Source organism: Apostichopus japonicus, chromosome 23, assembly GCF_037975245.1.
Source record: "Apostichopus japonicus isolate 1M-3 chromosome 23, ASM3797524v1, whole genome shotgun sequence".
In the NCBI taxonomy this organism is placed as follows: Eukaryota; Metazoa; Echinodermata; class Holothuroidea; order Aspidochirotida; family Stichopodidae; genus Apostichopus; species Apostichopus japonicus.
In genome coordinates, this window is record NC_092583.1 from 16,655,574 (window position 1) to 16,670,614 (window position 15,041).

Genomic DNA, 15,041 nt, shown 5'->3' on the forward strand with positions numbered 1-15,041 from the left:
TAGAATATTTTCTCCTTTTTGAACTGAAATGAATTTTTTACTGATATTTACTAATTGATGTTTCTTTTCTTTGTTTTTCGTGACAGTGTGTCTGGAGGAGAATTGTTTGAACGTGTAATTGATGAAGAATTTGACTTGACAGAGAAAGAATGTACCTTTTTCTTAAGACAGATATGTGACGGAGTCAGATTTATGCATTCAAAGGCAATCCTCCATCTTGACATGAAGGTATGACCAGCTTTTGAAACTTCCAAGCATTTTATCCAGTAAAAAATTGACTTAAAGAAATGGGCAAAGAGAGTAAAATTTTCAATCAATTCATCAGAAGTTGTATTTTATTTTGCAGTTATATTTTGTTCCTTAATATTATTATTTTCGTTTTTAATAGATGCTTTCAATTGAGCAAATTACTTTGAGTCAAATATTTATTCTTGCTGTTATTTTCTTTCAGCCTGAGAATATTTTGTGTATTAGAAAGAACAGTAACAAGATCAAAATCATTGATTTTGGTCTGGCTCAGAAGATGACCCCCGGTCTTCAGGTCTCGTGCGGGACCCCAGAATTCTTGGCTCCAGAAGTGGTTTCCTACGATGAAGTGTCCAAAACAACAGACATGTGGAGCGTTGGTGTTATTTGTTATGTCTTGTAAGTAATGTTTCTAATACTATTTTGTAGGGGAAAGGTGGCTGGGTGGTTGGGTGTGGGGGTGTGAAGGTGATTGTTTTCCTTCCCTTTATCATATGAAATTATACCACCTTGCTCACCCTTTTCTCTTTACACAATGCCCACACTCATTCCTGCAAACACAAAAAACTTATGTCCTTGTGATAACTCTTTCAACGTAAACACTACTTCTGGAGAATATATAAAGGATATTTGAGGAAATATTTCTCATTCTTCATCTTTCTGGTGGCATTAAGTGTGGCTTACAGCTGCATTTAATATGGCAGCTAGTCAAACAATTCAGTCTAGATAGCAGTTTTTATTTTACGTTGCTAAGCAGATACAAGTGTGGAAAGCCTAATTTATTTTTTTACTTCTGGAAGACCATTTCTGATATCGGAAAACTTTGGATTTCTCCTGGGTCGCACCCCCTCCTTTCCTTAAGCTGTTCAAGGCTTTAACCCATGCTCTCACAGTTACTGGGTTTCTTGCTTCTAATATCACCACCTGTATCCACTTGCCTGTGCTGTTGGTTTTCAATAAAAATCATTTAATACAAGCTAATCTTGCTGGATATGATTGTTGCTCCTATTGTGTGTTTTATCTTTACATAGTCTTTATGTTTGTCTTTAGACTTAGTGGTCTGTCACCATTCATGGGTGACCATGATGGCGAGACTATGACCAACATTCTCAAGGTGGAGTACGATTTTGACGATGAATGCTTTGACGAAATCTCAGACTTGGCCAAAGATTTCATCGAAAAACTTCTACAGGAGGATCAGGAGTAAGTTGCAAATTTCATTCAATTTATTGTTTTCTTGTTTTTTTTTAAATTTGAAGTAGTATCTTCCTCCCTACTATCCCCCCCCCCTCACCCCGGTCTTTCCTCCATCCTCTTCAAGTTTCTCTTCCAATTAATTTTCAAATAAGTAAAAGGTATTTGAAGGAAAATAATGCAAGCAGACTGTCAAAGAATATAGAGCCCATCATAGCATACATGAGTGTAAATTATTAATTATTATTAATTTTAAAAAGTTTTTAATTTTAATAATCTACTTTCCTGGAGGTTCTGGATCTCCAAATTAGTCCCAGACAGAGATTTTAATTAGACAATTACAATGTTTAGTAGAGGAAGAAGTGCTCATCATAACATAGATGAGTGTGAATTAAATTATTTATTATTAATTTTAAAAAGTTTTTAATTTAACTAATCTACTTTCCTGGAGGTTCTAGATCTCCAAATTAGTCCCAGACAGACATTTTAATTAGACAATTACAATGTTTAATGGAGGAAGAAGTGCTCATCATAACATATATGAGTGTAAATTAAATTATAAATTATTTAATAATTATTAATATTAAAAGTTTTAATTTAACTAATCTACCTTCCTGGAGGTTCTGGATCTCCAAATTAGACCCAAACAGAGATTTTAATTAGACAATTACAATGTTTAATAGAGGAACAACTGCTCATCATAACATAGATGAGTGTAAATTAAATTATTAATTAATTAATTTAGGGTGCACAAAATTGCTAGAAAGTTTTTCCCATTTTAATATTATAGTTATTTAATTGTTTGCTACAGTTCATGTCATCTTATAAAGTCATTATTTATTGATATCATTAAAAAATAATTTGAATGTTTTATTTTTGTCTTTTCAGGGATAGAATGACTGCCGATGACTGTCTTGAACATGACTGGTTGAAGAAGGAACTGAAGACCTCCATAGCTTTGAAGAAGGGAAACCTGAGGAAATACGTCATCAAGAGAAGGTGGCAGGTACGTACCCCCTCATACCATAGGCGTAGGAGGCGGGGGGCTGGGGGGGGGCTGCAGCTCCCCCCAACCAAAATTTGTTTTGAAAATTCAGGCAATATGCTGAAAATATTGAATGTGTTTTTCAATATTTAAACTTATATGATCATTATTATTGTAATGACTTCCCCAATCATCATAACCAATATGGAAGGGTTATAAAACGGAAAATGATTGCTTGTTGTTGGCATGCGATGTAATAACCGATGAATGCCTATATGATATGCACATTAACATGTTGCGTGCAAAAAATTTTGGTTATATTTTTCGGGCAAGTCGTTACAGCACCCCCATATAAAAATTAGGCTCCTACGCCTATGCATCAGACCCAACCCTGGCAGATTCATGTCACAGTTTTAGGCTATACAGTAATAGCAGCACTGGTGGATCCAGGGTTTCTTGGAAGTGGGAGCCTGGTCAAAACTATGATACTGAAAATGTTAGAGAAATAGCTATCACTGGATCCTTTATTTTACATGTGAATTCGTTTATCCTTAGTGCCAACAATATTTCAGAAGGGGAGGGTTCCCCTCTCTGGCTCGGTAACTGAATAGGAAGAGAAGAAATGAGATGGGAAATATGTGACTTCCTAACCTCTCCCTGCTGCCTGTCCCCTCCCCCTCCCCATCTGCTCACCCACACATGAATTCAGTTAATTTATTAGGATTAGTATTTGCTTCATGATCTTATGGTCAATATAACTCATTTCATACCTTGTGGTGGAACATTGAGAAACCCATCTTAGGAGTGATAGGTAATTATAATTGTTAGTTACTCCCTCCGTACTATGAGGTAACAATCAAATGTTTGCATTCTTTGTTTCTCTTTCTAATCCTCAATAGAAAGCCATCAATGCTGTAAGGGCTGCCGTGAGGGTAAAAATGTTGGCCATGTAACAGGACAGGTCGCTACTTGCCCTGGATAATGAGAAGGGCTTGGATTTGGTTTTAACCTTGCGTGGTGAAATAATCCATTGTAAGGTCATTAGTGGTAGTCACTCGTTGTCCTGTCCAGACTATTGGACTAAAACGAACTCGTCTCAACAAGCTTCGAGTGGTCAGCTCTGATGGACGGTCTCTTGTGCTCTTGGAAAAAGGGAGCACAGTTGTGTTTTCTGTCTGTCTCTCTCTTTCTTATTCTTTCATCTACCAAGGTATTGATGTAGGTTATGTTGTAGAGATATGATGTATCAAACAGGGAGGGCAAGGGTGGGAGGGGTAAGGTGAGAGGGGATGTAGTTGGGATTGGGGGGGGGCAATAGCGATTTTCAAACAATGGAGAAAATGAAGATGTTCCAATTGTGTTTCTTTAATACTTTGATTTCACTGAAAATTGTCACAAAATATTGGTTGCATCTTCAAAACAGAGTTTTCAACTCTCAATGCTCCATTTATCCTTGTAAAATTTGCCCGGATATTAATTTCTTTTTTTGAAAATAAGGATATTTCTTCTACTTTGTATACAAGCACTGTTACCAGTGAAAGCTAAAGGATGGTGTCATGTTAGCTATACCTAGTAGCTTGACTATTAGTGGGAAGTTGCAGTTTAGTTTATTACATAGCTTGATGAAAGACCACAAGACCAAAGAATCTAATTCTGTGGGAAACAATATCAAGAAGGAAAGAATTGAGACATTGAAAATGAGATTGTTTCTCATGTCAAAGAAGAAGTTTGTTTTTCTTTGCAATTAATAGTTTTTTACTCAAATATGCAAGGTATTGAAGCTTTATGGATCACAAATCAGAAGAAGAATAAAAAAATACCAGTAAGATGATAAAAATTAATCAATTTTGGTCATTTTAGCACAAAATGAAAAGGAAGAAGAATCGATAGAAATTAATCTTGAAACAGAAGAGCAACTTCTCGCTAATAATATGTCAGATAAATGGTTAAAGTGAAGCATAATATTTCTGTTGTTTTTTTCTTTTATAACGTGAAGGCAGAAATTCACTCGTTTATATAAATCAAAACCACAAACTTCTTTCCAATATCTTTTTTTTTGTAGTTGTTTGAAACCTTTCCAGTTACATTTGGTGTTACCTATATCCAGAATCGAGTGAGTTTGCACTGGGTGTAACCAAAAATAAGAATAATAATTATAATAATAATAATAATCTAGAAATTGTTGATGTGGGTTTCTTAGAGAAAGAGCTACTTACCTTTATTTCGTTAGAAAGGCAATTTGAAGTAACTTAGTCTCTGTGTGGCTTGTAATGTGTGAGAGATTTCATTGTATGTGGACCCCCTATGCATTCATCTCTAATTGCACTAAGGCCATGAGTGAATTATCGATAAACCACCAAAACAAATCATCGGGCATGTCAAATTTATAACATTCATGATAGGTTCACTAACAATTATCCATCCAAGTTTGCATTCACTACTGTAGGGCTGTGGAACTTTCTGTAGATCGGGATATTTCAGCAGCCTTTGTCGTGACATCCAACTTACACTTAGGTTTGGAATCCGATTGAACTTTCACCTTTTCTTTGAATTTCAACCTGCAAAACAATGAGTACAGAGCTTATCACTCAAAAATAGAAAAAGTCTTCTTTTGTTTTGGTCTGAATAAAGTATAATTCAAGGGCAAGGTCAGTTTGTAGTCCAAACTATGAATATTGAAATAAGTTACAGTTTTCCAATCTGATTGGGTGGTGCCTTTGCACATGTCAACACAGCTATTGAAGTTATTCATTTAAATATTCATGCATATTCATGAGATGATGCACAGTTTTTTTGAACACACTAGTGTAGTATGCTCTATTTGTTTGTAAGTTTAGTGTTGGGTATAAAGTGGTGAGTGAATATTGAGCAGTATCCATACACACAGTATAATAGAGTAACATATTCATATCTCATGTATCATTGTTGTTTGATGTGACAGATATAATAAAATGAGATGATTAATATACTGTTAACATTTCAAGGTTATTTTGTAAGTCTTAGTATCGATAGGTTGATTTAGAAATAAAAACTAAAATAAATACAGTTTAATTTATGAAATGTGATTAGAACATTTCCATTTCGTTATTAAACAAGAACTTACAGGGATTATCTTGAAAACCAAAAACTCGAAAATGATTTACAAAATGAATATTCATCACAAGGATATGTGAGTGTTTTAGATCCAAGTTTAAATTTGTTTTCATTTAACAAAACTGGGAGTTTGAATTCAATGTTTTTCATTTTGTCTTTCTCTATCCCCTTTTCTTGTTCTCCTTTCCTCATATTTCTTTCATTGAAGGAAATTTGGGAGATTGTTGCATACAAGTAAAACAGCACACAGGTAACATTGTTTTCACAACTGTCAAGCAAAGTCAATTTTATATTGCACTGAGTCAAAAAAAGGAAACTTTGAAAGAAGCTTTGTAGGTAAATTGTACTACACCCAGCTATGTTCCACAGAAACACATAAATCTCTTCTTGTGTTTGTTCCCTAATGTTTTCAAACCTTGTTGACTGTTCATTTTAATTCCTCTGGCTTTAAATGCATTAGATTTGAACTGTGTAAGGAGTACTTCTTGGTAGGACCTGTTTTAAATAATTCTATTGGTTGAAACATACATTTGTTTCATTACAGATGTAAAGCCAACTTTGGGATGTGAAGTCATGACAATTATAATGATTTTTAGAGAGACAACAGTTATATTAAAATCTGTGAATTTGTGAAATGATTGTTTGTGAGTTTCTTTCTTGTCTTCTCTCTCTTTTTTTTTTTCTCTCTCTTGTCTGGTGACAGAAATCTTACAAGGAGTGAAGGTCTGGCAAATTAAAATCAGTTTAGGGGAATATGAGAACTAAAGCACACTATTGATGGTTTTTATTTGACCTACATGTTACACAAGCATGGTGGATCTGACATCACTAGTATATACAATACAATAATGTTCTGTGAGGGGTGGGGGGGGGGAGTGCAAGCTTAAGGATCTAAGGAATTTCCAAGGGAGGGGACTCCCAATGTCTCTCCCTTCTCTGGGTACTTGTTAGTAGGTCTGAAGCTTACATTGAAACCAATAAGTTTTAACCCGAGAAACAATTGACTTAAAATGGACAAAAATGGATGACATGTAATATAGAATATTAGCGCTAAATATTGTTTTTGTTGTAGACCATAGTAGACCAAACTTTCATTCAGCAGGATATTTGATAATAAAATATATGTTACATAGCTTGAGAGTTTCAATCTAACACCATTTGTGGACAATATGAGGAAGTGGGAGCATGAAAATAAGAAGTGGTTGCTTTCTTTTTGGAGGCGGGGGGGGGGGGGGAGAGGTTCCAACAGTAAACTTATCCTGCCAAAATAGTAAGATTAGGCAACAAATTCAGAATGTGAGAGCTGATGCATCCCTCCCCACCCCCCTCCCTCCCCCTCCACACACACACCATCATCACCTTCCATATAAACTTTAACCATTGAAAGATGTATACCGACTGAACTTCTTTCCCTGAGTGACGATGGAGGGGGGGGGGGTTAGGGGGAGGTGTTACTGTAGATACGGTTGTCTGAAGGTAACATATCTTTGCCAGATAAGCATATAAATGCAACACAGTGGGTGGTCTGTGATGTCATTTCTGATGCCGACAACTGTGTTAGACAGGTCAATCCGTTCTGATTCTTAAACATAATAACTATAGCATTCACTTTGTACAAAAGGTCCTAAAGAAAATTCACTCAAGTAAAAAGACCCTGTCGAAATATAAAACTACAAGACTAAAAATATATTTTAAAAATCTAAATTTTAATGACCTTAATATTTTGAATAAAAGTCACCTTAAATAGAGCCTAGCTACGTGACGTTAACTCCTGTTTGCACTTTATGTGATGTTATGTTGGGAACTATACCTTCTCATAACCAGAAACTTTGGCCTGCTTTTATTTCTCGAACAGACACAAAAATGTATAATATATTTTATACAGTCGCAAGCGGAACATTATCATGGTTTTCTATAATGTCTGAGAAAAGAACATGCACGGCACGACACCAGTAGGCCTACATGACGTCACTAACCGACCAAATGACCACATCCTCGCTTCCAATCACCTTCACCACCATCTGTTGCCATGTCGATGTTATCCCAGTGTATTTTCCTCTTTTTTGGCTAACAATTCCCTAGTACCTTTTTAAAGAAAAGTCACCAAGGAACAGCCTTGGCTGGAAAACTAAACGAATAACTGATCCACCCTCAGCCCCAGTCCCCTTGCATCAAGTATGTGACTGTGTAATCATCGTCGAATGTGTATCGCGAGTTCTTTTAAAGGGAACAGATTCTATACATGACCATAGGCGTAGGATCCCAATTTGATTTGGGGGTTGGGGGCTGTAACGACTTGCCCGTAAAAATATAACCACATTTTTTCATCTTAATGTGCATATCATATAAGCATGCATCGGTTATTACATTGCATGTCAATTACATACAATCATTTGCCGTGTTATTACCCTTCCATATTGGTTATCATTTTTAGGGAAATCGTTACAATAATATTGATCATAATAATATCACTTTAACCATTGAAAAACACATTGCAATTTAGTTTTCTTTCAGTAGGTGCCCGAAAAATTCTCAGCATATTGCCCGAATTTTCACAAAAACATTTGGTTGGGGGCTTCAGCCCCCACCCCACCCCCCCCCCCCCCGCCTCCTACGCCTATGCACTTGACCTTAGCAATAGGCTAAGAAGCGATCAGTAGGTTTCCCTAGAATTGAAGTTATCACAGCCAAAGAATCGAGAAGAGACATGAATTGTACAATCGACCTAGTATTATTAGGATCCATTCCGATTTTGTTCTTAAGCTAATCATTTATTCACCGTCTTAAAGAGGAAACAGATTCTTTGGTACGCTTGAATGAGTTAGCATGCATGCTGTGGCACTTATACACTGTGCATACATTACATTACACAATATACCCAAGTAAGTTATAATGCATAATGGCTTCCTAGGAATCACTACTGTGCTACTACCCTAGAAGACTTACAGGTGAGTTTGTATGTTTATTTTTACCCTGCCCAGAGACGGCGAAAGAGGGTATAATCTTTGGGGGAGGGGGGGGGGCAGGGACATAAACTTCGAGGGAAGTGGAACATATGACTTTCATTTGAGGAAGCAAACCGCGTAATCATCTCAAAATTATCCGACAATGTGGACTCTGTGTGTTCGGTAGCACGGCTCTATGTTAATCAAATGCTTTTCCACAAAACTGATTTTTTTTTTTATTACTTTTCTTTATTTTTTCAACAAGACGGCAACTTTTAATTACTATATGTTTCTTATCGATCAACACAAGGGTACTTTTTAATTTCTCAAGAATAGGTCAGTTGTAATAATTCCTCCCAACAAGCACTTTTCAACCTCACTCAAAGTATTTCTTAGCAAAGCCTTGCGTTTCGGGTTACTTTTATAAACCTCGTTTGACTTTATAAAACAAATTCTCAGGGGAAGACCATTAGACCCCCTTAAATAGGAATTGGCTTCAATGATTCCATTACAGGACCCCTCCTTGATAAATTCTTAATTCGCCCTGGCCCTTCCACAAAAATTCAGCCGGGGAAGTTTGAATTGAGCCCGGTCTAACTCCCCCCCCCCCCTCCCCATCCATCTTTGAAATCCTGTGCGCACCAGTGTTCCTATTGAGATTTGTGTTGCATCTGGGAACTGATTGAATAAATGTATGTTAAACTAGGTATGAAGTTGATGAGGAAGCGCCCTGCTAGATGGTCAAATGGTTGTTTCTTTAACACAAACTGGTTTTGAAATACAATCTGAACTGAAATTCATGTTTAATGGTAAAAAAAAGTCACCATTTAATCTGAGAGAAATGCTTTGAGCATAATTTCATAATTTTTTTCAGCATAACCAGGGACAATACCGGGGATTTTTACCTAACCTCGATAATTAATCGGAATATGTAATGCGACTGCTCATAGCGCAGAGTTGGGAAAGGGTATAAGAGGTGGCGCTACTCACTTTCATTAAAAAAAATCAAACTGCTGGCGCAATATATACAATTCTTTGGATTGAGGAGGGGTGGGGGAGTAATGCGGTTCGCCTGTGGAAAATTTATGGTAAGCTTTCTCTAAACTGGGAAAAGTACAAGATATAGCTCGCTACCACTCCCGCCCTTTCTTTCTCAGTCAAATCCACGTCGTTTCGTGTAACTGTCTGTTTTCATAAACAGTCTAAGAAACAGATACAAAGATGGGCATTAGTCAACGTTTGATTCAATTTGCAGCCGAAATGGAATGAACAAAACCTACAGATTTTGGAGAAATCATTCTTCATTGTTACATTCATTCATCGCGAAAGCCATGTGTCATGCAATACACCATAGGGACATGCTGCCCTCTATTAGTTCAAATTCTTACTCGTACAAGGGCCAGTCTACAGGGCCCTATAATACTTCCTTACTCGAAGAGCTTGTCGGGACTGAGGGCGTGCATTAGTATTTCCGACTTGTTGCGGCAAAACAAATCTCCGCGGTCTTTTGGCAAGACTACTTCTGGAGCCGTATTAAAGCCAGTGGCTTCGAGCGCCAGGCCCGGTCCCGAGGAAGGCAATGTCACTGGCCCCTTTTTGAATACTTTGTTTCCCCCTTAAGTATATAAGGAAAATGAGAAAGAAAAATCATATTTGTATCATATTTCCCTGAGCCCACTTATTAACTCCGCCTCATGCCAGTGCCAAATCTACAAACAAACATGTAGCAAACAACTAATTAATAAACATGGGCAGCTTTTGACACTTGGCGAACTCTGTGGTCTTTTCAAATCTAAAGAACGACCTCTATTTGTATAGTGTGGTAACATAAACTTTCTGTCAGTAGGAATTGTCACGTCAGTTCACCCTGACAGCGCGGAGAATTATTTAAATGGATCCTCACAATTGTGAAATAGTGGGGAGAGGAGTATAGTGTAGAAGAGTAGTTTGTAGAAATGGTACCAAATGAATATTGGATGTATAGTGTTACTATCCCTCCTTCCCCTCCCTAACTCCATCTTTACTTCTCAGTACAACCTTCCGTTTGTCAGAGTCGATTCTCAGTACACCATGTATACTGTGTATATGTTGAATTGTGTTAGCTGTATAGGTCATCTTCAATTTCCGCGGATTTCCTATTGGTTGTGAAAAATGCCAGTTTTGTCAGGGGCCTGTTATGCGACGTTAGATTTAAGCCTCAGCCACTCTCCAACGGTTAGATCATTGAGTCCGTTACTATATTTGCCCGAGTACACCCCCCCCCCCACTCTCATCCGTGGATAAGTTGTTATGGAGTTGTGGATTTCTTTGAAGGACTACTACCTATTCGGAAGGCCATTGGATCCCACATCTCATTGATAGGGATGAAAGAATTATGCATGAGTAATTGTGGTCACCCAGCTATTTTTTCATGCAAACTGGGCCGCGATTACGCCGTTTAGGTATCTGAACGATTTTTTCTCAAAATACGTCACACAAAATGATGTCAAAATTCTTAAGTCCGCCTTATAACGCTTTAGCCTACAAAATTTGACCGCTGGCTCAGAAACAACCACAGTTGTATTCGGATGTGAAAGTAGTAACCTTACATACTGGCATAAACAATATTCTGCGTAAAAGGTAGACCAACGGGCAATAATTGCTGATTTCAATTATGCATGGTGCGGTAAATGTAATTTGTACGTTGGCGCGGCGATTAGATCAGATGTACAATTCAGAATCCTGCTAATGTGATTGGTCAATTTAATGCCGGTATTAATCCTATTAAATGCCGGTATATATGCCATTTAATATCGGTATATGTTCATTTTCATGTTTTGGATACCGGCATTGCCTATAATACATCTATGAAGTATTAATGAAGAATGTTTTTATGAAGGACATAAATGCTTTTTATATCCGCATATATTAGAATTAATACCGTTCTTTAATTTGTTTAACACCTGCATATGAAGCTGCATGGTGATTGGCTTAAGTAGAATTAATACCGATAATAATTTAATTCGTACTGCCATTATATCAGCAATTATTTCCGGTATGGGCTACCATATACGTAAGATTAATCCGGACATGCTAAAATAATCTCGTTTATGAAACGAGAAACTAACTAAAAATAAAAAAAACATCAACGAAAAAATAATTGGAAATGGCCCTATTAGTCTTTCCAAGTATTCTGATCCTGAATTTATGTTCCTGATATCGATCATACCGTGAAATTAATCTGCTGTACTCTTCATTGATTATATAAACTTCTTAAACACTCGATCAAATGGTACTGCCATGTCGTTAGCCTCCATGCTGTTATTATTATAGGAACGGCTTCAATTTGCGCATGGTCGCTTCGCTTTCTCGTCGCATCTACTGTGTATGAGTTAAAATGCTGGTGCGCCAACCTTCATTGAACCTTGCTTTCCCATTTAGTCGATATGGAGTCCTGTAGAGGGTTGACTGCTTTTAAATACGTACCTCGCAAGGTTGAAAGAAAAACAGGCGAGAGAATTGCTGACGTCAGACCCCGTGGAATGTGAGACCGAAGACCGAAGCAGCGCACAGTTTGAATCTAGCCAGTTTGTTTGGAATAAAACAAAAGTATAGAACACGATACATCGTCCAAATATATTTCATTCTGTCATTGTCGAAATGCATCTAGTAAACCTGTACAACGTTATCGAGGGAACAGCTTTTACAAGCAAACGTAATTCAACTTTGTTGCTTTCAATACTGGTTGTCAAGAAGGCGTCCAGTTGAATAATGATTTAGTTGCCACCCATGAATATACCAGCATATAGGCTTACTATGCGCATTCCATGTGTTATTAGGGAGTTGTAAGATGTGAAGAAACAACGCCATCTCCAAAACATAATCCCGTCTCAGTGTGGCGTATAGAGAATTAATGCTTTATTATTTTCACGTCGAGTTATTGACAGGCTTATTCATTGCCCCTTGAAAATAAATTAATAATAGATGATTACCCTTCCCAAGGGATGGTGAAGCTTTCACAATCGAGAGAATGAAACAGTATAACGATGTTTGAAGTGATATACTTAACTACAACCTTTCTAACGACCTGTTCCTTTAAATTAAAACAACTGAACAGTCAGTTCAACAGCTCCTTCATGCGTCTTGGATCCATCTTCAGCAAGTCCTGTGATTAAGTCTATAAATTTCTTCATGTTTATGAATAATTTCTTGCAAATTCCCGCGAGCAGTAATAAAACTTTCTTAAGGAAAATGCATGGGGGTGGCGTTGACTGCGACGTCTCATGGCACCGGCTACAAAATGAATCAATGTTTTATGTTCGTTTCTAAGAATTCATGGCTTGGAACTAATTGTGTTTTTTTTTTCAATTTAAAATTCTCCTTAAATTCTTCAAACTGCAAAAATTGCTGACGGGCCTAACTGAAACTTGTGAGGTACCCGAACGTCTGTGCTCCCCCACCCAGGGGTAACACAACAGGGCCATAACTTGTGTCGCGAACGCCAAACAAACATTCATGGGATGTTGCTCGCCTATGCATTACGTTCGTCAAATGTCGAAATTCGAAGTAACAGAAATGATAAAAACACCTCTTTGAAATTGCATACTCAACGTACTAGAATCAATACGTTCATATGGCGTTGTTTTAATCTGACAACGTGTCACTTATAAAGAGCTTTTCAAGCTGATAAAGGCTTTCAGGCTATTCGACACTACGATCTAAACAGATATTGGTCATAAGCTTGTTAATCTGTTTCATGTCAGGTCATGCTCAGTAATAAAAAGGTGAACATTTTTGCATTTTTTAAATTTGCTTATGAATGCTTGTGTCATGGGTGACCGTTCGTTGAGAATCCAATCCATTTCATTAGTTACAAGCTTTCTTTTGTGCAAAATCATTCTTTTTGAGTGAAAAGTGAAGTTTGGTAAAATTATTGACTAAATGCAAAATGCTGCTGTGATGTTATTAAGGTAGAAGCTATGTGAACATTTTACATTTCCACTGTAAAATAACGTTATGCAGTCGTGTACAGACTTTGCTAACAAAGATGCTTCTCTTTTTCCGGTCATGTTCTGAAGTCTTACCGGTTTACTACTAAGTGAAGATATTTTGTAATCGCATTTGACTGCCAACGTACTCGTCGTGTCCAAGCAGACGATTAATTTTTCAGTTTATGCTATTTAAACGACTGTCTGTCTGTAAGCCTATGTCTGTATGTCTGTCTGTCTGCCTGCCTGTCTGTATATATAGTGCCAACAGTGGCATTACGACCTTCCTTACCGGTTTCGAACCTCTAAAACTGAAGGCCCGGTTCGAATCCCCTTGGAGGCTGGAAGGTTTTTCACTTTCTGGATTTCCAACTCACTACAACTACAATAACACACACACATATATATATATATATATATATATATATATATATATATATATATATATATATATATATATATATATATATATATATATATATATAATTGAAAATGATTATGAGTTGAAAAATCAAGAACAGTGAAACAATTTCCAGCCTCCACCGGGATTCGAACCCGGGCCCCCGGCTCTGTACGCGGACACCCTATATATATACATTCAAACCTAATATTTCAGTTTTTGGTACGGTAATTTAGGCCGGGTTCCTCTGGTTTGAAAAAGTCTCCTACGTCTAGGATGGTTGTTTGTTTTTCTCTCTCTTTTATCGTTTCTTATTGTTTTGTACAGCAATATGTTCTTTAGATTTGAAATATCTTGTTTTGGTAACATTAATGACAGAAACTATAACACTTCGTTTGTCAATTGTATTTGAAGACTCAAGAAATGAACCTGCAAATAGCTGAATTAAGTTATTTCATCGGTTGTACACATGAACTTCATGAATCGTAAATGATTATCTCTTCCTGGTACCTAAATGAATAACCTTTTAACTTTTTCGCTACAATAGTTTGTCTTAATTTAAGCCTATCTTTAAAATTCATGTACCCGCTGGCATCCCTAATATTGACCATATAACCAACTTCGAAGAATTGCATGGACACTTTATATTAGGACTACAAGTTTTATCTTTATTGATACTAAGCTGTCACAGAAGGCATCTTACTAAGTTCCATGGTAACTATAATACAACAAACATTGAACATCTCCCTCAACTGTTATTTTCATTAACACTCTAGATAAGTAATAATAATTCCCTTCTTGGACTCTTTAAGGTTTTATTCCCTTCTTGATCATCAACAGGACCATGCTATAGTCTGGTCAGTCACTGCGAAATACATTACACGCTACCAACACGGGACCTGTTTCATGTACAAATATCATATGTGTATATCTCCTGCTATCCCACAAGGTAATTACAACTTATACGTTTGTGTAGCTTTCTCTCCAAGCAGTGCTTTCATCTCCGATGTCGTTACTGTAATGTCCATTAAAAGAAGTTCAACCTGGGCTTCCCTGCCGTTGCAACAATATTTTGCACTTGAAACACGATGCATTTGGAATGGCAGTTCAACTATTCATGGCATGTAGGTACTGAGGTCACACAGACTTTAGCTTAGGCTCCGCATTATCGTCTCGTACATGTTGATAGGCTATAGCTCATCGGTTAACGT

The 15,041-nt window shown here is 37.0% G+C and overlaps 1 protein-coding gene across 2 annotated transcripts in view; it reads left to right on the plus strand.

Annotated features, from left to right (window-relative positions):
* Positions 1–6,153, plus strand: part of LOC139964522 (myosin light chain kinase, smooth muscle-like) — a 45,865-nt gene extending 39,712 nt beyond the window's left edge. For both annotated transcript variants that reach the window (XM_071966142.1, XM_071966140.1), the window contains 5 exons: positions 87–228; positions 452–645; positions 1,297–1,449; positions 2,329–2,446; positions 3,325–6,153. In XM_071966142.1, the coding sequence (XP_071822243.1) occupies positions 87–228; positions 452–645; positions 1,297–1,449; positions 2,329–2,446; positions 3,325–3,378 (661 nt within the window). In that variant the 3' untranslated portion in view covers positions 3,379–6,153. The remainder of the gene's footprint in view (positions 1–86; positions 229–451; positions 646–1,296; positions 1,450–2,328; positions 2,447–3,324) is intronic.
* Positions 6,154–15,041: the final 8,888 nt, after the last annotated feature.